The sequence below is a fragment of the Stenella coeruleoalba genome (assembly GCF_951394435.1).
Source record: "Stenella coeruleoalba genome assembly, chromosome: 8".
Lineage (NCBI taxonomy): Eukaryota > Metazoa > Chordata > Mammalia > Artiodactyla > Delphinidae > Stenella > Stenella coeruleoalba.
Window position 1 is genome coordinate 41,010,507 of NC_137154.1, and position 24,569 is coordinate 41,035,075.

At 39.1% G+C, this 24,569-nt stretch overlaps 1 protein-coding gene across 2 annotated transcripts in view; it reads right to left on the bottom strand.

The window, feature by feature from the left end:
• Positions 1 to 17,006, bottom strand: part of PDE3B (phosphodiesterase 3B) — a 176,889-nt gene extending 159,883 nt beyond the window's left edge. For both annotated transcript variants that reach the window (XM_079930304.1, XM_079930303.1), the window contains exon 1: positions 15,698 to 17,006. In XM_079930304.1, the coding sequence (XP_079786430.1) occupies positions 15,698 to 16,678 (981 nt within the window). In that variant the 5' untranslated portion in view covers positions 16,679 to 17,006. The remainder of the gene's footprint in view (positions 1 to 15,697) is intronic.
• Positions 17,007 to 24,569: the final 7,563 nt, after the last annotated feature.

The window sequence follows — 24,569 nt, forward strand, 5'->3', positions numbered from 1 at the left end:
TGAAAGATCTTCAGGGCACTTTATCTAAAAGGTGGAACGAAGCGTTAAATTGAAGAAGCAGTAAAGCTCGGTGCCTCATAATGGCTGGAGGGTTGGAGGAGTCACTTTTTTAGACACCGTTTCTCTTCCTTCTGTTCCCTCATCCCTTGTTTCCCTCTTATCAGCCCTGGGGTGGGGCTGCATAACTGTCAACATGCTTAGCAGACAGTGAACTATGAAGCAAGAATTATGAGTGAGAGCATTTGTTTGAAGTTCCAGTGTACCTCCAACCCCAAAGTGACAAACTGGAACAAAAGTTTAAGGGACAGAAAGTTATGGTTGCAGTAGTTGACAAATTCTTCGTCTGCTGGACCAAAGGTTCTTAACCTTTAACTCTGAAACTTCAAAAGATAAGAAGCCCCAATTACCCCTTTTAATCACGTTTGAAGTTGCTTTTTTTTAATCATTTCTGCTGCTTTTCCTTTATTCTCTTTTTTTAATTTAATTTTATTTATTTTTTTATACAACAGGTTTTTTTTTTTTGATGTGGACCATTTTTAAAGTCTTTATTGAATTTGTTACAATATTGTTTCTGTTTTTTATGTTTGGGGTTTTTTTTTTTTTTTTTTGGCCACGAGGCATGTGGGATCTTAGCTCCCCGACCAGGAATCAAACCAGCACCCCTGCATTGGAAGGCAAAGTCTTAACCACTGGACCACCAGGGAAGTCCCCTTAATCTCTTTTAAACTCATCACTTGCATCTTTTCTTTGTTGTCCTAATACTGAACAATCCGCTGGAAGAATTTTCCCCATATTATCCCTTATGCACAGGCTTTTTACTCAATACAGGTTGCAAAAGGAGTTTCAGGACAATAAAAAGGGATTGCTTGAAAGATCTAAATTTCAATTAACCTTACCATTGATTTTTTTTTTAAAGGGTTGTTGTGGGGTTTTTTGATAAATTTGTTTATTTAATTTTGGCTGCGTTGGGTCTTCACTGCTGCTTGCGGTCTTTCTCTAGTTGCAGCGAGTGGGGGCTACTTACTCTTAGTTGCAGTGCGCGGGCTTCTCTTTGTTTTGGTGCACGGGCTCTAGGCGCACGGGCTTCAGTAGTTGTGGCTCGTGGGCTCTAGAGCGCAGGCTCAGTAGTTGTGGCGCATGGGCTTAGTTGCTCTGCAGCATGTAGGATCTTCCTGGACCAGGGCTCAAACCCATGTCCCCTGCATTGGCAGCAGGATTCTTAACCACTGTGCCACCAGGGAAGCCCACCATTAATTTTAGAGTAATTTGGCATGAAGTACCAAGCAATTCAAGAATGAAAATTTTAACTGTAATAACAGCACCAATATTGCATGGCAACCTTACCAGGTGCCAGACACTGTTTCAAGAACTTTACAGGTTATTAACTCATTTAATCCTCACATCAGTGAGACAGATGCTATTTTACCCCCAGTTTACACCTGGGGAAGCTGAGGTACAGAGAAGTTAAACAACTTGCCTAATATCCTGTAAGTGGCGGAGATGCCATTGAAACTCTGAAGCAGTCTGGCTTCATCATTGTGCAACACAGCTTACTGTTAACGAGAATACCAAAGACAGTAGGGAATTGAGACCCATCTCCACCTAGAGTTCTTTCCTTTTCTCAAGGTCAGCATGGAACTATCAAGAGTAAATACAATATTAGATAACCATTGTCAACTCCAAAATATACTATGAGAAATACAAAATAGAAATGTTTGATCATTGTTGCCAGGGAGGTTACATCCCATTTAGAGATAGCAAGTATACACATGAGAAAACATGCATTAATCAATAAAACCAAGCTCTTTGTCATTTCTCCCAAACCAGGTCCTTTCCCCATACTGCCTATGTTGGCTAACAATACCACTAACCTTTCAGACACCCAGACCTGAAATATCTTCAGACCTCTCTTCATATGAAAATATTTATACCTCTCTGTCTCTCCACTCCTAGTATTCTCACTATAGACAGAAGATTCTCACATCATCTCACTATTCTAATTTTTCCTTCCAAGGTAAATGCTATTTTTTTCTAGTTTTAGTTCTAGCTTGTTCTCCCCTCACAAATTAGGCACTGCTAGTAATGTTTCAGAACATGTAGGCTACTTAATTTTACCTATATATTTACTATCATTCCTTCTTGATTTAAGTTCTTCCTTCTGCCTAATGTATGCATACTTTTGCTGGTAAAAAAACTCTCAGTTTTTGCTGGTCTGAAATGGTCTTAGTATGTTCTCTTTCTAGAAAGTTTTGCTGGACATTGGTTTCTACTTTGACAGTTATTTTCCCTCAGCACATGACAAATGACAGTCAACTGTTTTCTGGCTTCCATTCTTCCTAAGTCACCTTTCAGTGTAACTGCCGTTCATTTTTTTGGTAGGTAACTTCTTTTTTCTCTCTGGCTTCTTTTAGAACTTCTCGTGTGTGTGTCTGTGTGTGTGTCTCTCTCTCTGTGTGTGTGTGTGTGTGTGTGTGTGTGTGTGTGTGTGTTCTGAATTTTGCAATGATGGAATCTAAGGGTGGATTTCTTTTTCTTTAATCTGCTTGGGATTCAGTGGGCTTTCTGGATATCAGTTGGTATTTTTCATCAGTTCTGTAAAGTTCTATTTTACAACCATTATCTCCTCAAATATTGCCTGTTTTCCCTTTTATTATTTCCTTTTGGAACTTCAGTTAAATTCATGTTAAACTTTTTTCTTTATTCTCCAACTTTTTCGATCCCTCTTTCTTAACTTCCATCTTTTTCTCTCTGCAAAACATTACGGACAGTTTCTTTGGATCTACATTCTGGTTCACAGATTCTGTCTCTCAACTGCTATTTAATATGTGCATCAGGTTTTAAATCTGTGGCTATTTTTTCATCTTTAGAAGTTCTATTTTTCAAATCTGCATGATTATTCTTTTAATTCTCTATTCCCCAACCATTTTCCCAAGCTTCTATTTTGTTTTTTTAAGCATATTAAACATTTTTTAATATCTGATAAATAATAGCTCTAAGCTCTGAAGTCTTTGTGGGTTTTTTTTGCTGTGTACGTTTTTCTGCAGCTTCTCATTCATAGTGCCTTGTTTCTGCGCAAGTTCTGTGGATTTTTGACTATGCACTGCTCAATATCCTTGGAATTTTATCTGTGGGAATCATTTGATGCCTTAGAGAATTTGAATTTACCTCTATCAGTCACCTGGAACCACTTTACATTTTCACTTGAGGTTTCTAAATCCACATAAGTAGCATTAATTTAGATAAAAAACTAAATGAGTACTCTATGATTCCAATTATATGACATTCTGGAAAAGGCAAAAGTATGGAGAAAGTAAAAAGATCAGTGGTTGCCAAGGGTGGGGATGAGGTAAGGGATGAATATGCAGAGCACAAAGGATTTTTAGGGCAGTGAATACTTTGTATTTATTTTCCATAATGATGGATACACGTCATTATACATTTATCTAAACCCATAAAATGCGCAAGATCAAGAGTGAAACATAACGTAAACTATGGACTTTGGGTGATTATGACGTAGGTTCATCAGTCTTAACAAATGTAACAGTCGGGGGCAGGGGGCGGGTGATGCTGATAATGGAAGAGGCTATGGCCATGTTGGGGGCAAAGTGTATATGGAGAATCTGTACCTTCCTTTCAATTTTGCTATGAACTTTCAACTGCTCTAAAAAATTAAGTCTTATTTTTTAAAAAATTTAACTAAATGAGGACCTAAAGATTCCACACGAAAAAAATATTAGAATAGACAAATTCAGGTAAGCTGCAGGATACAAAAACAACACATATAAATCAGTTGCATTTTCAAACACTAACAATGAAATATTAAAAAAACAAAACTAAGAAACAATCCCATTTACAATAGCATCAAAAAGAATACTTAGGAATAAACTTAACTGAAGAGGTGAAAGACGTGTGCACTGAAAACTACAAAACACTGTTGAAAGAAATTAAAACACAAATAAATAGAAAGACCTGCCATGTTAATGAATTGTAAGACTTACTATTGCTAAGATGTAAATACTACTCAAGGCAATCTATGGATTCAATGTAATTCCTATTAGAATTCCAAAGATGATTCTGCTAAGTGAAACAAGTCAGTCACAAAAGATAAATACAAATGATTCCACTTGTATGAAGTATCTAAAGTAGTCAAATTCATAGAAACAGAATGTAGAATGGCAGTTACCAGGTGCTGGGAGGAGGGGGAATGGAGAGAGTTACTGTTTAATGGGTATGGAGTTTTAGTTTGGGAAGATAAAAAAAAAAGTTCTAGAGTTAGATGGTGGTGATGGTTGCACAACAATATGAATGTACTTAATGCCACTAAACTGTACAGTTAAAAATGGCCAAAATGGTCAATTTTATATTATTTATATTTTACTACAATTTAAAACAAACAAACAAACAAACAAAAACCCTATGAGGGCCCTCTTGTGGTTATACAAGACCCGCATCCCATCTCCTTGGTCATATTTATTTCTCACTTACCCTTACACTGGAAGAGTAGCACTTTGGGGTCTCTGCTTTATGTAGTTTTTCTATTAGATTTCTGACTCTGGACAGACCCTAGGTTTTATCTCTTGAGTCTAGCCATATCTAACAGAAGCAAATGTTCATGGTCTCTAAGGATGGTCAGAAACCTTCAAATGAAAGCTGGTTTTAATGTCTGCTTACCTCTTGGGATTCCTACTGAAAGGGAGCAGAATGTGCTACCCCAAAATATGTCACTTGGCATATAGCTTATTTTGAATTAAAGTTTACTTGAGAAACAGTGGTGAAGAACACTCTGACCCTCCTTTGTTCCCCCCCTCCCCAAAAGCAGGAGATAAATCTCCCATGTGAAAGGTACCCATCCCAGTACCAGGAGGGTGGAAGCCATCCTTATCACCAGAGATAGGGAATTTAGGGCCAAGAATACTTGGCTCTAACAAACCTTGTTACTTCTTCGCCAATTCACTACCCCAAGCCCAGACTCCTTTGTCTCGTCAACTCTTCACAAATTTATTATTTCTTTGTCTTAAAGTTATAAAAGATTCCTGCTTTGGTTACTTCTTGGAGTCTCACTTTTTTATGGGGCTCCCATATACAAAATTAAATTTGTTTTTCCCCTGTTAATTTGTCTTAAATCAATTTAATTAATAGCCCAAACAAAGACCCTAGAAGGGAAGAAGGGAACATTTTTTTTCTCCCCCACACTGCTTTCACTTCTTTTTTTGGGGATCTGAAATTTTTCTTACTCAGTGATTCCTTTCAAAAGATACATTCTAAAATGCTTAAACCTGTAGTTTAGTTGTTTCAATTGGGAGAGTTCTTAGGGGCTTGTTATACACTGAAAATGGCATTTAGCATTTATGGTATTTTCTGTGTGCTAGCTGAGTGATGTGGGGCTAGTCAATTCACCTTTCTACCTTAGTTTCCAGCTGCACAACAGGATTTCAATACTTATTTCACAGAGTTGTTGAGACTAGCACATAGTGAGCACTTGGTACATATATCTTATAATAATCCCTTTTTTCTAATCCTGGGTTACATTTCTTTATTGCTTATATTATTTTTACCACTGATACTGACATTTCTGATAGAAAATTTAAGCATCTTTTTTGGTTGTTAGTATTGACTGGGGACTGAAGGTAAACAGTTTGCCTGATTGGACTCAGTACATTTTCTGTGACTTTATAGTCTCTCAGTTGATAAGAAGTATTCTTATTCCAAACATATTTACAGTAAGGTGGAGATTATGTTGGAATAACTTTGAAAAATTCTTTCTAAGGTCACAGAAGTAAAATTTTTAAATTCATTTTTTATACATTTTATATCAATAAGAAACTTTTTTTGAAGATTAAAGCTCAATTGTTATATACTTTCTGAAGGCTTTCTGACTCTACTCCTGGAGAGAGTTAGCTGTTCCTTCTCTAAAGCTCCCATGTACCTTATATATACCTCTGCTATATCACTTACCACACTGAATTGTAATTATTTATTTACATTTTTTTAATCTCAATTAGAGTGTGATCTCCTTGCAATACAGATCCTGTGACTGTCGTCTTAGTATCTCTCTAGGGGCAGGCACATATAAAAGGCAATTTGTAAATATATATTAATGCTGATCAAATTTTCATTACTTTCTTACACAGACTCTTTAAACATATGACATGTGCTCTCTCTCATGCATTCTTTTTCTGTCCCTCTGATAAGTAATTCCATCCAATTTGTAAAGTTCTATTCTCCATACACTTATCCACAAACTGTGGGTGGGAGGGGGTTGAAGAAAACACCAGGAAAGTGAGATTTTTTAATACTCTGTCCAGTTACTGACGGGTCAATAAGATAAAAAGTCAACAAGGACGCAGAAGGTATGAAAAGGACATTTTACACCTTTTATCTACCAGACAGCTAACAAACTGATGTGTTTCTTCAAGCAAACAGAACACTTATGAAAACTGATCATATGTTAGGCCACATTCTTTGCCCAAAGGCACTTAAGTCAGAAATCAACAACAATAACTGGAAAACCTGCATATGATTAGAATTTTTTTTTCTAAACAACTGTCAATCAAAAGGGAAATCAAAATGAAAATTAGAAAATTCTTCAGACTGCACAATAACCATACTATACATCCAAACTTGTGACATTCAACTAAAGCAACATTCAGAGAGAAATGTATAATCTTAAACGCATATGCTGGAAAAGCTCAAAGTTAATGGGCTTAGCATCTCAATTACAAAGTTAAGAAAAGGAACAAGAGGGAACTCCCTGACTGTCCAGTAGTTAGGACTCTGGGCTCTCATTGCCGAGGGCCAGGGTTCAATCCTTGGTCAGGGAACTAAGAACTAAGATTCCCACAAGCCGTGCAGCATGGCCAAAAAAAGAAAAAAAAAGGGAACAAGAAAATAAAAGAAAAAAAGAAATAATAAAAGAGCTGATATAAATAAAATAGGAAACAAGTACCAAGTTATGGTTACCAAGGGGGAAGCGCAGATAAATTGGAAAATTGGGATTGGTATATACACACTACTATATATAAAATAGATAACTGATAAGAACCTACTGTATAGCACAGGGAACTCTACTCAACACTCTGCAATGACCTATATAGGAAGAGAATCTAAAAAAGAGTGGACATATGTATATGTATAACTGATTCACTTTGCTGTACAGCAGAAACTAACACAACATTGTAATTCAACTATACTCCAATAAAAATTAACATATAAAAAAAAGAAAACAAGTACCAATCCAAAAAGCTGGTTTTTTGAAGAGATTAAAAAACAAATAAACTGGGACTTCCCTGGTGGTCCAGTGGTTAAGACTCCACGTTTCCAATGCAGGGGGCGCTGGTTCCATCCCTGATCAGGGAACTAAGATCCCGAATGCCACATGGCGTGACCAGAAAAACCCAAAAAACAAAAAAACAAACTTCTAGCCAGGTTGACTAAGAAACAAAGAAAAATGATACAAATGATGGTAGGAATGAAAAAGAAGACAAAAATGCAGATGCTGAACAAATTAAATAAATAGATAATAAAAAAGATATTACAGATAATAAAAAGATATTACAAAGAAAATAAATTTGAAAAGTTATACTAAATAAATTTGTAGAAAAATGCAACTTAAAATTTTCAATCAAAATCAAATTCTCCTCTAAATGTTCAAAAGATTTAATGCAATGGCAATCAAAATCCCAATATGAATTTCTGTAGAACCTGACAAACTTATTCTAAAATTTATATTAAAGAGCAAAGGTCCAAAAACAACTGACAAACTCTTGAAGAAAAACAGTAAGATGACGAGACTTACTATATACTGTCTCATTATAAAGCTATTATAATTACAATGGTGTAGCATTAACACAGGGCACATAAACTTATCAGTGAACCATGACAGAGAAGCCAGATACAGACTCACACACACCCTGAAATTTCACATTTGACAGAGGCAGCATTGCTGATAAACGGAGAATAAACTTTTCAGTGAATTGTGCTGACATAACTGGATATACATACGGGTAAAAAATGAGATTCGATCTCTGTATCACATTATACATGGAAATCAATTCTAGGAGGATAAAAACCATTTGAAAGGCAAAACTTTAAAACTCTGAAAAGATAATATAAGAGTTTATTTTATGACTTCCAATAGAGAAGAGTTTTATAAACAAGACATGGAAAGTCTCACACCATTAAAGGAAAAGATTGGTAAATTTGATAATATTAAAATTAAGAATCTCAGTTATCAAAAGACACCACTAAAACTGGAAGAAGATATTTGCAACCCAAATAACCAATAAAGGATTAATGTCCAAAATATATAAAGAACTCATGAACGAAGAAAAAACAAACCATTGAATTTTTAATTTTTTTTTTTTGATGTGGACCATTTTTAAAGTCTTTATTGAATTTGTTACAGTATTGCTTCTGTTTTATGTCTTTGGTTTTTTGGCCATGAGTTACGTGGGATCTTAGTTCCCCGACCAGGGATGGAGCCTGCACCCCCTGCATTGGAAGTATTAACCACTGGACCGCCAGGGAAGTCCCCAAACTACTGAATTTTTAAAAGGGCAAAAGACATGAACAGGTAATCCCTGAATAAGAAATGCAATCCATAAACAATATTCAGCCTTATTAGTAATTAGAAAAATGCAAATTAAAATCACAAAGAAATACATTTCACACTCACTGGACTAACAAAAATTAAAGTTATTAAATAGGAATCATTGGTTCAAGGGCATTCTTATTCACTGCTAGCAGAATATACATTGTGCAACCATTCTGGAAAACAACTCAACTTCCCAGAGTGTCTCAGTCTTCTACTGCTACTTGTATGGGTTAAAGTGTGTCCCTCAAAAAAAGATATATTGAAGTCCTAACCCTCAACACCTTAGAATGTGACTTCATTTGGAAATTAGGTCTTTACAGAGGTAATTAGATTAAAATGAGATGATTAGGGTGGGCACTAGTCCAATATGACTGGGGTATTTATAAAAAGGGTAAATTGAGACACAGAGACAGGCACAGAGAGAAGACTATATGAAGAGACATGGAGAGAGTGCCATGTGAAGATGAAGGCAGAGATGGGGTGACACATCTAAAAGCCAAAAAATGCCAAAGGTTGCCAGTAAACCACCAGAAGCTAGGAGACAGGCATGAACAGATTCCCCCTCAGCGTCCTCAGAAGGAACCAACCCTGGGGACAGTCTGATCCGGACTTGTAGACTCCAGAACTGTGAGACAATAAATTTCTGCTGTTTAAGCCACCCAATTTGTAGTACTTTGTCACAGCAACCCATGTCAACTGTTATAGCAGTTACTGCAAACTAATACATTCCTGTAACAAATTACTACAAACTCAGTCACATAAAAGAACACATATTTAACATCTTACAGTTCTGTGGGTCCAAAGTCTGACAAAGGTCTCACTGAGCTAAAATCAAGGTATTGGAAGGGCTTTGTTACTTTCGAGGACTATAAGGAAAAATGCATTTCCTTGTCTTTTCCAGCTTCTAGAGGCTGCCTGCTTTCATTGGCTCCTGGCCTTCTCCCACTGTGAAAGCCAAAGGTGGACTGAGTGAGTCTTTCTCACATTATATTACTCTAATCCTACTTCCATTGTCACTTCTCCTTCTCTGATCTCTTCTGTCTCCCTCTTCCACTTTTTAAAGACCCTATGACACTGGGTCTACTTAGATAATCCTAGATACCTGGATAATCTCCCCATCTCAAGGTCCTTAACTTAATCCCACCTGCAAAGTCTCTTTTGCCAGGCAGGGTAACATACCCACAAATTCCAGGAATTAGAACATGGACATCTTTACGGTACCATTATTCTGCCTATCATACATAGTAAAGTTGAATATGAGCATACCTTGCAGCTCAGCAATTCTACTTCTAGATGTGTGCATGCCCCTAGGAGACATTTACAAAAAATTTCATAGCAGCATTGTGCTTAATAGCAAACAACTGAAAACAACCCACAGGTCCATGAACAGTGGAATGGATAAATTTTATTATGTTCATACAATGAAACACTATACAGCACTGAAAAAGGTGAACCACATCTATCCACATCAACATGAATGAATCTCAAATGTCAAGAAAAAAGAAAAGTTACAGAAGAATTCATATAGCATGATTCTATTTACTTAAAGTTCAAAAGCAGACAATACTGACAACATATTATTTAGATTACTTAGTAATATGTTCAGGGGAGTTATAACGATAAGCGAGGGAATGAACAGCAAAAAAAAAAAATCAAGATAGATGTGTTGTCTCTGGGGCAGAGAGAAGGGGATGCAAAAGAGGTTATACAAAGGAAATGAGTGGTAAGTACTTGACATTTTTCTTTTTTTGTTTTATTTTCTTCCTTAAACCATATAAAAATATACATATGTACAGTCTTATGTATGGCATTTCTCATTAACAAATTTAAATGCCAACTAAATAAATTTAAAATATACTGAAAGCAAGTTGTACGAAATGTAAGGAAGCAGTCAAACAATGTACTCTATCTGATGGAGGAGGGAATAATCTATAAAGATAAGATAATCTTCCAGGTCAATTAATATTGGAGAAAAAGTTCTAGGTTGTAAAAGAAAAAGTGGGAAACACCCTCCTCTTCCCCAAGTTCTAAGAACAGGTTTCTAACAATCTCTTAAATAAACCTGAATCAGTTTGTAAATAATAAGGTGAACAATTATAAACTATTATAATTATAATAAACTTAATAATAAAATATAATAAAAATATTATGTATTTAAATATATAATTAAACAAATAAATATAATAATTATAATTATTATAAACTATAATTGTTTATACACAATTATATACAGTTATAAACTGTCAGAAACTACCCACAGACAGAACCCAGCTCTTCTAAAGTTTTGCTTGGCTAACACAGTTGTTCAGTTTGTTTTATTTAAACTGAAAGCCCTTAGGCAAAGTAGGCAACAGTTCACTTCCATTCTTCCTTACCCCTCCTCCTTCCCCAACGTATAACATAAATAGGCTATGTGGCTGGCCTCTTAAGGCACCTGAGTTTCAGACCAGCTGCATCCTGACAAGTCACCCTGAAATAATGATATCAGGTACCAAGTTTATCTTCAAGGTCATCATGAACTATGTGATTTCAAGAGTACCTCCTACCTCTCACTCCCCTCTCTTCCACCACCACCCTCAACCGCTTTTACTCAGGGGCATTGTTTATCACATAATTAGAGATATCTGGCAAATTAAGAACAGCCTTGGAAAACTATGACTGCAGGTGCATATGCTCTTAATGGAAAGTACAGCTGAACTAGGAGTCAAGACCTAGGTTCTAGTCCCTGTATCCCAAAACCTCGTGGCATAACCTAGAGACAATATTCTTCTCTCTCTGGAGTTGAATTTTTTTCCTTTCTATAAAACGAGCAGATTTCAATTGGATAAACTCCAAATCTCTTCTATTTCTTCTATATCTATACAAACATATTTATGTTGAAATAAACTTTTTCAGCAAGTATAGATTCTTCCTGCTTTGGGTGGGGTATAAGAAGGCAGGAGAATGCGCTAGGGAAACAGGCTGACTTGGTAACTGAAAGGGAAGAAGGAAAGAATCAGAGAAGCGCCTGCCACTGAGGAGGATTAAAAAATCAGAGGACAATGAAAACAAACATCACTAAACTATACTAAAGTCAAAGTTTTACTTATGGTTGGCCCTATTTACCTTCCACTCACTGTGGGAAAACAAACTATGGAGACGTTACTATTTCATGTGGTATAATGAAAATATTCTATCACACATCACCACATCACTGCTTGACACGATTTGTCAACTTTTATTTTTAAACCCGGCCAACTCTACTAGGATGGAGTTTTGTTCTCAGCTTATACATTAGTCTGAGCATCACTGTAGTGTCTAAACACTTCTTAATCTTATATGTTTCTTAAAGGAGATTTCAAACAGTGTGAATGGTAAAATCAAAAGAAAAAAGTCTACACGTCAGTAACAATAAGCAGTCCTCAAATAGCTAGAGCGGTGGATGGATGTGGGGAGGTGTTCCATAACTGCTAACGGCTTTCAAAAACAACAAAACAAGGCCAAGAGCAGGTTAAGACTTTGCAAGCAAGGGTCAAGGGCATGAACTTTATTTTGTGGACAATGAAAAGCCGTAAGAGATTTTTAAAACAGAGTGAGTGATTTGATCAAATCTGTGTTTTTGGAAGATAACTCTGATGGCAAGGGTACATACAATATTTACAAAATAAAGCATAAAAATATTACGTAGGCTGATGTTTCACTACAAAATATTAACATGAAATTAGAATAAAACACTCACTCATTAAATTTCACAAATTCCACAGTATTCTTTAAAAAATTCATGGTGGGTTATGACTTGCAGATTCCTTAGGGGAATAAATAATCACTTAAACTTTAAAATCTTTTTAAAAAGGCTTCATACTACATGCGTATCCTTTATTAAACAAAATTAACAACACTTTAAATAATATTTATGGGCTTTAAGGCCACAGAATTTTTAAATATTTACCTAACCATTTAGAAAGCACTCAGCATTTTAGGTATAGAAAAATATCTCACACACAGACTTATGCCTTTCAAAACCTTATATTTACCTAGCCTATCACACATGAAATGATCTGGTTGACAGCCGAAATTTGCATTGTAGAATGTATAATTAAAATGACATAGAAATGTAGCTTGTTAAATTCAGGCCAAGGCATCTCATGTAGATGTAAAAAAATTTTTTTTTACTTCCTATTAGTCTCAGCTGATTCTTCACAAATATACTACAAACTTAGTGCTTCTTTCCATTAACCCACCAAGGTAGAACACAGTCAGCAGTAACTAAAGTTTAAACCTAATTATGAAAAACCATACGTTTTACAAACATATGCCACTATTTTTCAATACAGTATCTAACATAACATCCCAAATGTTAAAAATTACTTTGAATCTACTCTCACACAATTAAAAACATTTATATTAATATGAGTTTTCAATTGTTTTTCAAAGATGTTAATAAAAACGTTTAAATTCTTAAGGAAATGAAAGCGTAATAATTTTATCAATCCACAAATGAAAGTCCACATATACGTGTTAAAAGTTCTTTCTCTTCAAATAATACAGAATATTTGTTGATATTTTCCAATTATCACACCTTGGAAAATATAGGCTAGCAATATCAACATTAAACATTTAAGTAAAACTTCAAGATCTATTAACTTTTGAAGTTTTAGTCATACATTTATTTATACCTTACAAAAAGTGTAAACTAACTAAAAGAAATGAATTCTAGAATTGGAAGGTGGTACAGAATTCACCTACTGGATCCCCTGATTTGACAGGATACTCAGACTCGGAAAGGCTCACCAACTTTTCCAATATGACGGCAGGGCTAAGACTTTACCCTTGAACCTCTATGAATCCAGGAGACTTTCTCCTATATCAGCTTCCACCCAAAACCGTTTGTCTCCCTTCACTTTCTGAAACGAGTGACTTTACAATTATCACATACAAAGTTTAGCACTTTGAAAATTAGAAAATCTCTTGATCTTTTACTTCCATAAAAGTATTGGTTTCCACTTAATTTCTTTCACATAACATACCTCCAAACAAAACCACAGATCCACTGTTAAACTTCAGGAAAAAGCATAAGTAAAAATTTTTATTACAGCCTCTGCCAAGCTAAAAATATCTAGTAGTTTCTAGTATTGCCGAAAGAGTATTATGTTATGACACTGAACATTAACCATGTATAAACCCTTGAACTATTAGCATATATTTAAGACCCCCTCCACCAAGAAAATGTTCCTATTCATAGTGGAATGTGAATAAGGGTTTTCTGCACTAATAAAATATGCCCTTTTTAAAAGCACAAATTTTGAAAGCACAATATTTTCCTCTAATACAACTAATAAAGCTACCTAGCATAACAATGCCGCACCTAGTTAACGGCTGAAAAAAGGTTGCTGTGATGGAAAGAGAACCAGACCAGGATCAAGTAGATCAGGAGTTTTCAATTTATAAGATAACACCCATAATTCACTAGGCCAATATATTGCAATTCAGTTACGTTAAACTGTAACGCTGCTAAGCTCAGGAAAATTGTTTACAAATGTGATGAAACTGTGCTAAAACACTTTCCTGGTGTTAAAAAATACAATGTATTTGCAAATAGTCAAATGTCAAACGCTGTTCCAGTCTATGAAAATAGCTGATATGACTCTGCTCTACAGTGACTCTTCTCCTGACAATTTTTCTCTTGATACACATTATTCTGAGCATTGTCTATTATCACTGGCAGTAAACTGAGAAAACAAAAGCCATGATATTTTTTGAACAATTTTTTTCAAGCATTTGGCCAAATAACTACAGACCACAAAGCAGCCTCTGAAAACACTTTTCAGGGAGCAAGGTGTTGTCTCTTTGAGCACTACGGATAGTGTAATAGCTTGTAGATTATATTGAAGAGCAAAGAGCATCAGATGTAGTAATAAGAAACTTCTGTTTCAAATATATTGGGTCCCTGGTGTAAAGCATATCACTAATCGAAAAGATTGAAAACCAATAGTATAGACTCCTACTCTCCTACTTAAGGAAAACCTCTACACTCATCCTTTTAGTTGCTTAGAAGACATCATTGAAAACTGAAAAATCTAGGTTCAAATCCCAGCACTGCCACTTACTAAATGTGTGAAGTTGGATAATCTCTATAAGCCTCAATTTGCTCATCTCTAACTTGAGGTTAATGTCACCTACCATACAGAGTCCTTGTGAGGGTTTAAGACAATATAAGGATTTTGCACTTAGTAAATGCTCTGTGAACAGTCGCTATACTTGGTGAGTTTCTTAGTGATGTAAAACAGGTAAGATTTCCCTAGGCTATACAAAAATAGACACTCTTTCCCTAATGATGATTTCCATTTTTTTAAAACGCAAAAGCATATAAACCTACAGGAAAAGAAATTGTACAAATGCTTTTGGCATAGTTCCAAACATTACTAAGTTTAAAGGTTAAATTGTTACAACATTCTCCTAATTATGCAACAAACACACAGGACCATGAGTTAGTCTGTAAAAGATTATATTAGCCTACACTGCTGAAATTTGGGGTGGAGGGTGGGGGAGAAATCTCTTATAATTATCCCCAACAGTCTTTTTATCTAAATTAACAAGTCTCTTCCAAAACTCACCACTGTTTTCTCTTTTTATTATGAGATCTCAGATTTGTCCTCTCAATTATCAAGAATAATGAAACCACACTGATTAGAATGCATATATATATATTTTTTCCCCACTCATTCTAATGGCTGTACGCTATCTTTGGGGAGACATCACCATTATAACAGCAACAGATAAATGTCACCAAAAAGCTACACATCAGACTATGCCAAAGTGGGAGTAGTCAATCTATTATACTTCAAATAATTCACTTCATTCTTCTGAGAACGCATCTACTACATTAACAAACTCTTTAAAAAGTGAGACATGCTTAGTCTGCTATTTCATTTCTATTCAAAGATAAATGGTACTTATGCATTTTTTTAAAAGCTTCCTGTATTTTAGGAATTCTTTTCAGAATAAAAATTGTCTTTTTTTCACCATGGAAGTAAACATGCTTTCAAACACGCTAATTCAACTCGGGAACTGAAGCGATAAAACCTCCCTCCCTTCCTTACCAAACTTTGCTTTCTGGTAACATACCTGTTCTCTCGAAATGCAAGGCAATGAAGGTCTCCTGAACATTCTGCAACTTCCATAGTAACTGGCTGAAGTTTCTCCGAATGACACGCAGCTGGACCTCCTCCGGGGTCTGATCACAGGCACTTTTTCCTCCGCGGTACTGGACAACCGAGGATGATGGGGAGCTTCCCTGATTTGCAAGAAGTGATCCAGCCCCAGGGCCAGCAGGCAGCCGACGCCCCCCACCAGGCAGGACAGCAGCGGCCGGAGGGCTGGAGGCAGCGCCCCGAGGCTGGTGAAGGACACCCACCAGACGAAGCCGGAGAAGAGCAGCACCAGGATGCTGTGCCGGAGCCTCCCCGGCTGCGCGAGCGTCAGCAATCCCACGCAGCTCAGCACCAAGAACAGCCTGCCGGCCACCGCCGGGGTCGTGTGCGGGGCCCGGGCCCCGGCGTCTCCGTCCCCCCAAGACCAAGACCCCCACTGCCCCACCAAGAAGTCCCCCAGGTAACAGCAGGCGGGCAGCGCCAGCAGCCACCAGGAGCCGCCACCGCTCCGGCCCGGCCCGGGGTCCCGCTTGGTCCGGGTCAGGAAGCAGGTGAGGAAGAAGAAGGCACAGGCGATGCTGAAGAGGGGGCTGAGGCTGTGCGAGCAGACGCTCAGCAGGGTCCGCAGCCGGGCGGCCCCGACAGCCCAGCTCTCGGGCCCCGAGCCGAGCAGCAGGGCGAGGACAAAGGCGGCCAGGGCGCCCAGCGAGAGGCGCGCCCGGGAGAAGGGAGAGCCGCGCCGCGGCTGCTGGGGGGAGGCCGGCGGCGGCGGCAGCAACAGCTCCACGTTGCAGAAGCGGCAGAGGTGGAAGAAGAAGCCGCGCGGGGGGTCCTGCCGCAGGGGGCTCACACAGCCCTTCACGTAGCCGTTCCTCAGACTCTCGAGGGGCGAGCCGGCCCCGTCCGGCGGCTGCGGGTACCGCATGGCTTTGGCGTCTCGCTCGTCCCTCCTCATGGCCGGGACGCGGGGTGGCCGCAGGGGCTCGGCACGCCCCGCTCGGACCGCAGCTGCAGCTCGCGCTCCTTCCCGCCTGGCCCCCGCGCTCGAGGAGCCCCCCGGCTCGGCAGCGCGTCAGGGCTGCGCCCACCGCCGTGGCCCAGGGTCCCCGCCGCGCGGGCGGAGGAGCGGCGGGGTCCGCGACATGCTGGCTGAGGAGAGGGGCGGAAGGGGCTTCTGCCTGGGACCGCTGCGGCAGGACCCCCTCCTTTTCCCTCGGGCACTTCTCGGGACTGGAGCCTCGGTGTTGCCTCCCAGCTCCCGCGGGCTGCAACAGTTACCTCACGGCTTTAGCCTAGTCCGTTGGGCGCGCGATCGGCTGGCGGGCGCTCCTCCCCCGCGGCTGTCCGGGCCGCGGGCGCGCGCCCCGCCAGCCGCCCGCGCGCGCCCGCGCCCCGGCCAGTCCCGCCGCCACCCGCTCCGCGGTTCGCACTGCCGGCCGCCCGCCCTCCGGGAAGTGAGCTGGGGACCCCAGCCGACTAAGTGTCCCCAGACTGGGGAGAGCGCGGCCGCGGCCGCCCGAAGACCCGCCCGGGCTGGGAGAGACTGGAGGGGTCCTTTTCGGGTGGAAGGGGGCAAGCCCGCCATCCTGGGACCCCAGGCGCGCAGGTTCCCTTTGGGGGTAAGTCACGGACCCCAGGCAGGCTCACCACCGGGGCGTAGGGAAAGAGGATGTTTACGGTTCCCAAGGGGAGTGTCTAGTAGAGAAACCGAGTTGGGGGGGGGGGGAGGCGGCGGGTCGTGCCTCTACCTTCATCCCAGTTTAGGGTGGACCCTTGGACTGTCCGAGCCGAGCTGTGACCTGGTAAAGGGCCAGCCACCACCAAGGTCATGGGGAAGAAACCTTGATTACTGTGGCTAGGTCTGACCTCAACAGCAACGTGGATTCTTGGGCCACGCAGCAGGCCCTTGCAGTGGCTTTTAGGGAGGAGCATGCACGTGGAGCGCTCTCTGGGAGCATCCTAGTAGATAACTACCGAGATTGTCTTCCTCAAGAACCATCTTCATAGGGAAGGAACTACCGTTCCATCCTCCCTGCGTCCTTGTCAAACATACGCACTGGTTGACATCTGCATCCATCTCAAGGAGCATAGAAAATCTGCTGTCGAAAAGTTCTTTCCCCATGGAAGGCTTTTTCACTGTAACTACATGTTCTAGAGATGGGGAATGGGCGGATTAGGAGTTCTCTCCAAGACCATTGCCCAGTTTGGATCAGTTGGCCATGAAAGAAGCCAAGTAAGATGCTATCTGCGAATTACTGGTGAAACTAGCTACGTGTGGGAAACGCTGACTTGAAAGCGGGAAGAACTTTGCTGTACCGAAGGGACTGCTCTGGAATCTAACCAATCATAACGCCTTAGAGAGTGAACTGTGTTTCCCTCCACCAAAACTCTCCCTTCAACCTCATGACAGAACTTCATTTCTCAAAGAGCTAATTCCACATTTTTCCAGGGAGATCTGAAACCTTACTGTGTGGTAAATCCCACAAACAGGCCCATTTTTCACCAATTAATCTTTGCCCACAGCCATGACCTAAAACAGATTATTTTCATATATGGTCATAGTTCACAATGCATAGCAGAAATCACAGAGAAATCAGCACAAGAATTTGACCAAGATGAAAAAAGACCAGAATTCCCTTTCCTTGTCTGCCTCTTGGGTAAAGGAAAAAATATTTAATAGAGTTTTCAAGTTGATTAGTCAAATGCTTGCCCTAAAAGATAAAAATCCAAGGGATCTTTTTTCCACCATGACAATTGAATATTTAAAAAAATCTCATTTCAACAGAACTCAGCAAATACATTTTAAAATGTATTTAAAAATAAACAGAACTCATCATTACCAATCAAAGATTAAAATAGGAAACTTGATGGATACATTTTGAGCTTGTACAGAAGGGCATGACAAACTAGTATCAGCATCACTGAAATGCCCATTATAAATTGTCATAGGAAATAATAAATTGCTTTGAAAATCAGAACAAATTCAGATTAAAGTTGTTGTTAATAAATAAATAAAGTTGTTGTTGTTTTAAAAGCTTGGGTTGTCATCTGAGATAGCATAGGCATGGTAATGGAAATAGTAGTGGACTAGAAATCCATTTCATCATTTCTAGTCCTGGCCCAACCATTCATGTCCAGCATTAAGCAGGTCACATAACTTTTACAGGCCTCAGTGTTTTCAATTGTAAAATGAAGCAATTTAATTTTGATGATCTTAAAATCCCTTCCAGTCTTAAAAAGCTCTGATTTCTATATGCCAAAAACATATAGGTATTTTTAGGATCCAAGGATTGCTAACAGCAACCTTTGAATTATTTGTACCACCAAACTAAAGCAAACTCTCAGTGCTGACAAATAAAAATAAAAGGATTTGTATCCAAGGACTATTATCTGGAAAATAAAATGCAAAGCCCTCTTCATACTTCCCAGTTCTCCTTCTCTGAACTGTCTTCCCAGGTCTTTATGAGGCTAAAAGCCCAACTTCTTCAATAACCTTTAGTTGGAGTGCATCCCTCTAGACACCAACTCCAGCACCTGCGAGGACTGCAAAATAAAATGTAAGGACGTGACCAAAGACCATCAGTTTACTTAACTAAAAATATGCACCAAAAGAATCAGCTAGCTATGTTTATAGCAACTCCCTTCTCTGTTTACAGTTTTTGTCAGAGATTAGTAGTAGGCCACATGTCTTAGAGTTCAAATTATTTAGTTATTCTTTTGCCAGATTTAAACAACCAATAGAATTACTCAGCTCTGGTCTTTAGGTTCAAGAATGTATGACCATTATCTGTTGTGAAAAAAAACCCTAAAGTGACAGCATACCTTTGACTTTTCTCAACATTCTCTACCCCAGCCTTATTTTACGTGACTTTGCCTTCCCTCACGTCTTGACCCATGATCTCTCCACTAGAATCATTCTCCCAGTTTGATGATCCCTGACGTGGGATCGTAGTGCTTACTACCCAGCTCCCAAGTCCTTCTGGTGCAGTGCAACCCCCTGTCTACTTCTCTATTCTGATAATGAGGTCCTTGCCCTCAAGCTCCAAAGACCCAGTTTTCCCATGTGCCCCAGTTTATAGGATGAGAATTTTGTTTTGTTCTCCATTTTAGGAACCCACACCAATAAGCTGCCAAAGCTCCAATTAATTACAGAAGAAGTAAAATCCTGCCTAGGTCTTTCCAGTCTCAGGGCCAAACACTCTGCCCCTAAACATTAGTCTACCAGCTAAGGACCCCATTGGTGGACCTTCTAGATGCCACTGCCTGCCCACCTGTCTAACCTTACAAGCATCAATTGAGATGTCCCATTACTGGGCTCAGCCCAACTGTTAGAACACCCACTTTTTCACCTGGGACCTCTGGTTCTCACCATTGCTTGATTGGAAGTTACCCTCTCTGTGAATTCTCTTGTTCTCTCTTTAAACCTTCATCCTCAAAGAAGCTGAAATAACAAATGGTCCTCATATTAGGTCTCAGCAACTCCTCCCCACCTGTCCTGTCCTCTGATAAGTCTAACTCCCCATCCTTATACCTTGTGCTTTCAGTCTCTTTTTGAAAAAGAAGATAGGATTCTTTCCTGAACTCTAAAGTCCAGATGTAAAGAAAATCCATTTCTAGAGCAGTATTCCCAGAAATTCCCTTACAAAATTAAATATTTTAAATGGATCTGAGTCCCTATGCCCATTGGTGACCCTATTAGCATGGAATATAAATAGGAAAGGGTGGTAAAGGTGGATGGATGAGGGATAAGACTCTATCCAGTCCTTATCACTGTCCCATGTTCACGTGACTCCCCAGCTCAATTCATGGAGCAGCCTCTAAAGAGCAGATGAAAAGCAGGGAATAAATGTTACCAGTTCTTTAAGAGCTTTTTATTACTGTTCTCATTCTATATTGTCACCTCTCAACCATGGTTTTCGAATTTTTTCAAAAGAAATGTCATGCACATAAAAGCAGACTGCTGTTATTGAGGTGGAGATGTCCCAACCCAGAGCCTGACTACTGGCAGGTCTCTGACACCTCCTACTCTGACCTGAAGCCCCCTCTTTGGAACCCTTGGGCCAAAAGAAAGGAAGGAAGGAGAGAAGGAGGGAAAGGAAGAAGGCAGGGAGGGAGGAAGGGAAAGAAAAGAAAAAATGTTAGAAAGGAAGGAAAGGGCTTCCCTGGTGGCGCAGTGGTTGAGAGTCCGCCTGCCAATGCAGGGGACACGGGTTCGTGCCCCGGTCCAGGAATATCCCACATGCCGCGAAGCGGCTGGGCCCGTGAGCCATGGCCGCTGAGCCTGCGCGTCCGGAGCCTGTGCTCCACAATGGGAGAGGCCACAACAGTGAGAGGCCCACGTACCACAAAAAAAGAAAAAAAAAAAAAAGGAAGGAAGGGAGGGAGAGAGAGAGAGAAAGAAAGAAAGGAAAAGGAAGGAAGAAAAAGGGAAGAAGGGGAAGGGAGGGAGGGAGGGAGGGAGGGAGGATTTAAAGCCTCTGAAATAGACTATAACAAATAGATTTGAATTGGATTTTGTAAAGTGCTTAGAACTGAGTTCTCTTTCTAAAATGTAACTTTTCAGAATTCCGTAATAAAGCAACCCTAATTTCTCAGGGATAAAGATACAAAGCAGTCTGAAAATTTTTTAATATCAAAGAAATTTTCATGAATACCCAGTAAATTAAGCAGTATCACTGAGATTCCAAATTCCAAAACTAGAGCCATTCTTTAAGATACGTGAAAACTTTAAAAGGTCTTGAAAGAATGAAAGAATTAACATTTTCAAACTTACATTTGAAAATAAAAAGAAAGACTGGTTTTTCTCTGGTATAGAAAGGATCATTCTGTTTTCAATGTGCAGTGGCAACTCTGTTGCCTAAGTGTGTCAATACTACCTATTTTCCTTCCAGCTAATACTCATCTCTGAATCTGAACCTCACTTTGACTCACTCTTTAGATCATCTCAACAAGTATTTATTGAGTGTCCTCTATATGCACAGCACTGTGCTAGATGCTATTTAGAACATTAAAAAACTATAAACTTCTTTAGAAGCTTCCTAAAGCTGCAGCTTTATACGAGAGGTAGGACCTATGTACGTAGACCATTAAAGAGCACAAGAGAATACGTGATAAAAACTGTCGGGAACAGTGCTTGAGAACTATTAAGGAGAAAGTCATTCTTCTCTGGAGTCTCCTTACTGTGTTGTTGTCTCAGCTTGTTTTCAAGATTTGTTTCTCCTCCACCAGTCCCCAGTGTCTGGATGGCTGTCTTCCTCTCTCTCTCTTCCCCTCTGTCCACTTTCTCTCTCTCATCTCTATATTTAATCCCTCACTTCTTTTACTTCCTCAACTCTCCTATGCAACCACTCCCTTCTGCCTTCTCTCCCTTAATGAATGCATTCATTCATTCAGTGTTTATCAAGTGCCTGGCATTGTGCTGGGGACTGTGCTCGCTGACAAGGATACATTGATGAAAGGTGTAGTTCCTGCCCTTAAGGGTTCATGGTGAAAGCTAGAAAAGTAAAAAGACTACTAGAGCCCAGTGTAACAGGAGCTGTGATTTAAATGTAAGCAAGCTCAGTGTACTCTGTGAGCTCAGAGGAGGGACACCTAACCCAGACCAAGGGTGGAGTACCAGGCAAGGAGTAATGCTCTTGAGGAATCAGAGAAAGAGATTTCTAAGCTCAGTGTTGAAAGATGAGACGTTACCTAAATAAAGTAGGAGAAAAGATAATCTGGGCAAAAGAAGCAAACAAGTTTAAAAATCTGGAGGAATAGTTCATTTGGATAATTACAAGTATTTTATGACTAGAGTGTAAGGCATGAAGGGGCAAAGTACAAAAATGTAAGAAATAAAGAGGCTAGAGAAATGGTATGGCCGTAATGTGCAACTGGAGTTTATTGTTACTATTTGTTATACAAAAGTTCATGTTTGTTTACATGGTAAAGTCTTCAATATACTCCTCAAACCCAAGAATCCTGTTTTAGTCTCCATGCCATGCATAAGTACTCAGTTAATGCTCAAAAATCTTTGAAGTATGTTTTTATTTCTCAGAACAATTTAAATCAGATTTTTTGGTTGTATGTCCTTAGGTTTTTGCTGTTGTGTTTTATTAGTCAATGAATTTTAACTGAAACTTTTAAAACATGATTTAATACAAAAAAGATTCCATTTTGTTACTGAAAATATTTTTCTTAACATCCATTTGCGCAAAGTCAGTAAAAGAACATTTCTCTTAGACTTATAGAAAACGTTATTTATATTTATGTTTGATTTAATTTCCAATGTAATGTTTAAGAGACATGTGGGTCAATTTTTTTTTTTTATTCAAGTGATGGTACCTAGATTTCTTTTGCTTTGAAAGAATATATTCTACCACTGTAGGAATTTTTCTTTTTCTATTTCTAGTTTTCAGAGCAACAATTGTATCTATGACACAAATTCACTATATTTTTACCAAAAGTAACTGGTAAAAGTATTAAATCTATAACTGTTAATCTGAAATTTCCTGGATTTTTTTGTATTAAACCTAAAACCTGAATCTTGAACAATAAACAGCAATGCAAACTCTTTCCAAGTTTCCTGTTCCCTCCTTAGACAAGCGGTAGTTTCTTCAGCTCTGGCTATCCCAGCAGATCTGAAGGATCACAGCCACGACGGTGGCAGCCTACCGTTGACACTGAACTTGTGGTTAATTGTGGAGTTCTGCCACAAAACCACCTCACTACCACAAGCTGGATTCTTGCCCAGGAGAGTGACAAACTGCCAGGCTAAGCAACGTACAGGAGGCAGCAAGAGCAAACTGCCTTTTATTCCAGACAGCAGTCGTTTCTGGATTCCAAAGGGAGCAGCAGTGGGGCACACCAAAGAAAAATTTAGAAGTATGCTTTCTCCACTAAGCCTACTTAAAATGCATTCATGTTGTTTTGTAAGAGACGCTCAAAAAGATTCTTCCAATTCATTATCTAACATCATCAATAAATGCATGACTATTCATTACTAAATTTTTAAAACTGAGGATTGGGATTGGAAATAAAATTATTACCGTTAACTAGTAAGTGAGCCACCTACATATGATCACTGCAAATAGGAGCAAATAATGTGTCTTTGTATGTGTTACTAAGCTGCACACAGCAGCACGGGCAGCTCTGGGAACTTTGAAAGTCAGGGCAGCACGCAGCGAGGGAAGGAAACTTTAGCGTCAGTCAGATCTAGTTACGACTTTGCAGCTGCAGGACCTTGGAGGGTACCTAATGCCTCAGGTTACCTACCTCATCTACAAAATTGGGATAACAATGTCCACCTCATAGGGTCATTGTTATGGATTAAATTAATTTAATATGTAAAATGACTACCAGTGACTAGATGCTTGGTAAATGTAAATTTAATTTATTTTTCTTATATCCTATCCTCTTAACATTCTCCATCCTTTCAGGACTTCCCAGGATCTATCAATTCTGGGTTTTTCAAAGAAGATCCCCAGATTATATCATCAGTTCAGCTTCTTTTCAAGGCTTGCTTTCAATGCTATTTCATTCAACTAGGACTCTGTCTTCCTAACTACACAAATAGATAAATTAGCAGTTCTCTTTCATCACAAGGCAAACGCTACAGGGATTTTATGCTCTTTTCTAATCATGTACTATAAATGCAAAAAAAAAAATTAATACATTAATTTTTAAAGGAATGACTACACATTATTATCATAATTTTATGGGCCTACATATCTTAGATCTCATTCTGCTGAAAAGATGTTGATTTAGGGCCTGTCAGTGATAACATGGAGAAACAGAAGAAAAAAAAAGTCAAACCTTAACAACCAATTTCATCCATAATAACATAAAACACAGTGAAGACAAGAAAA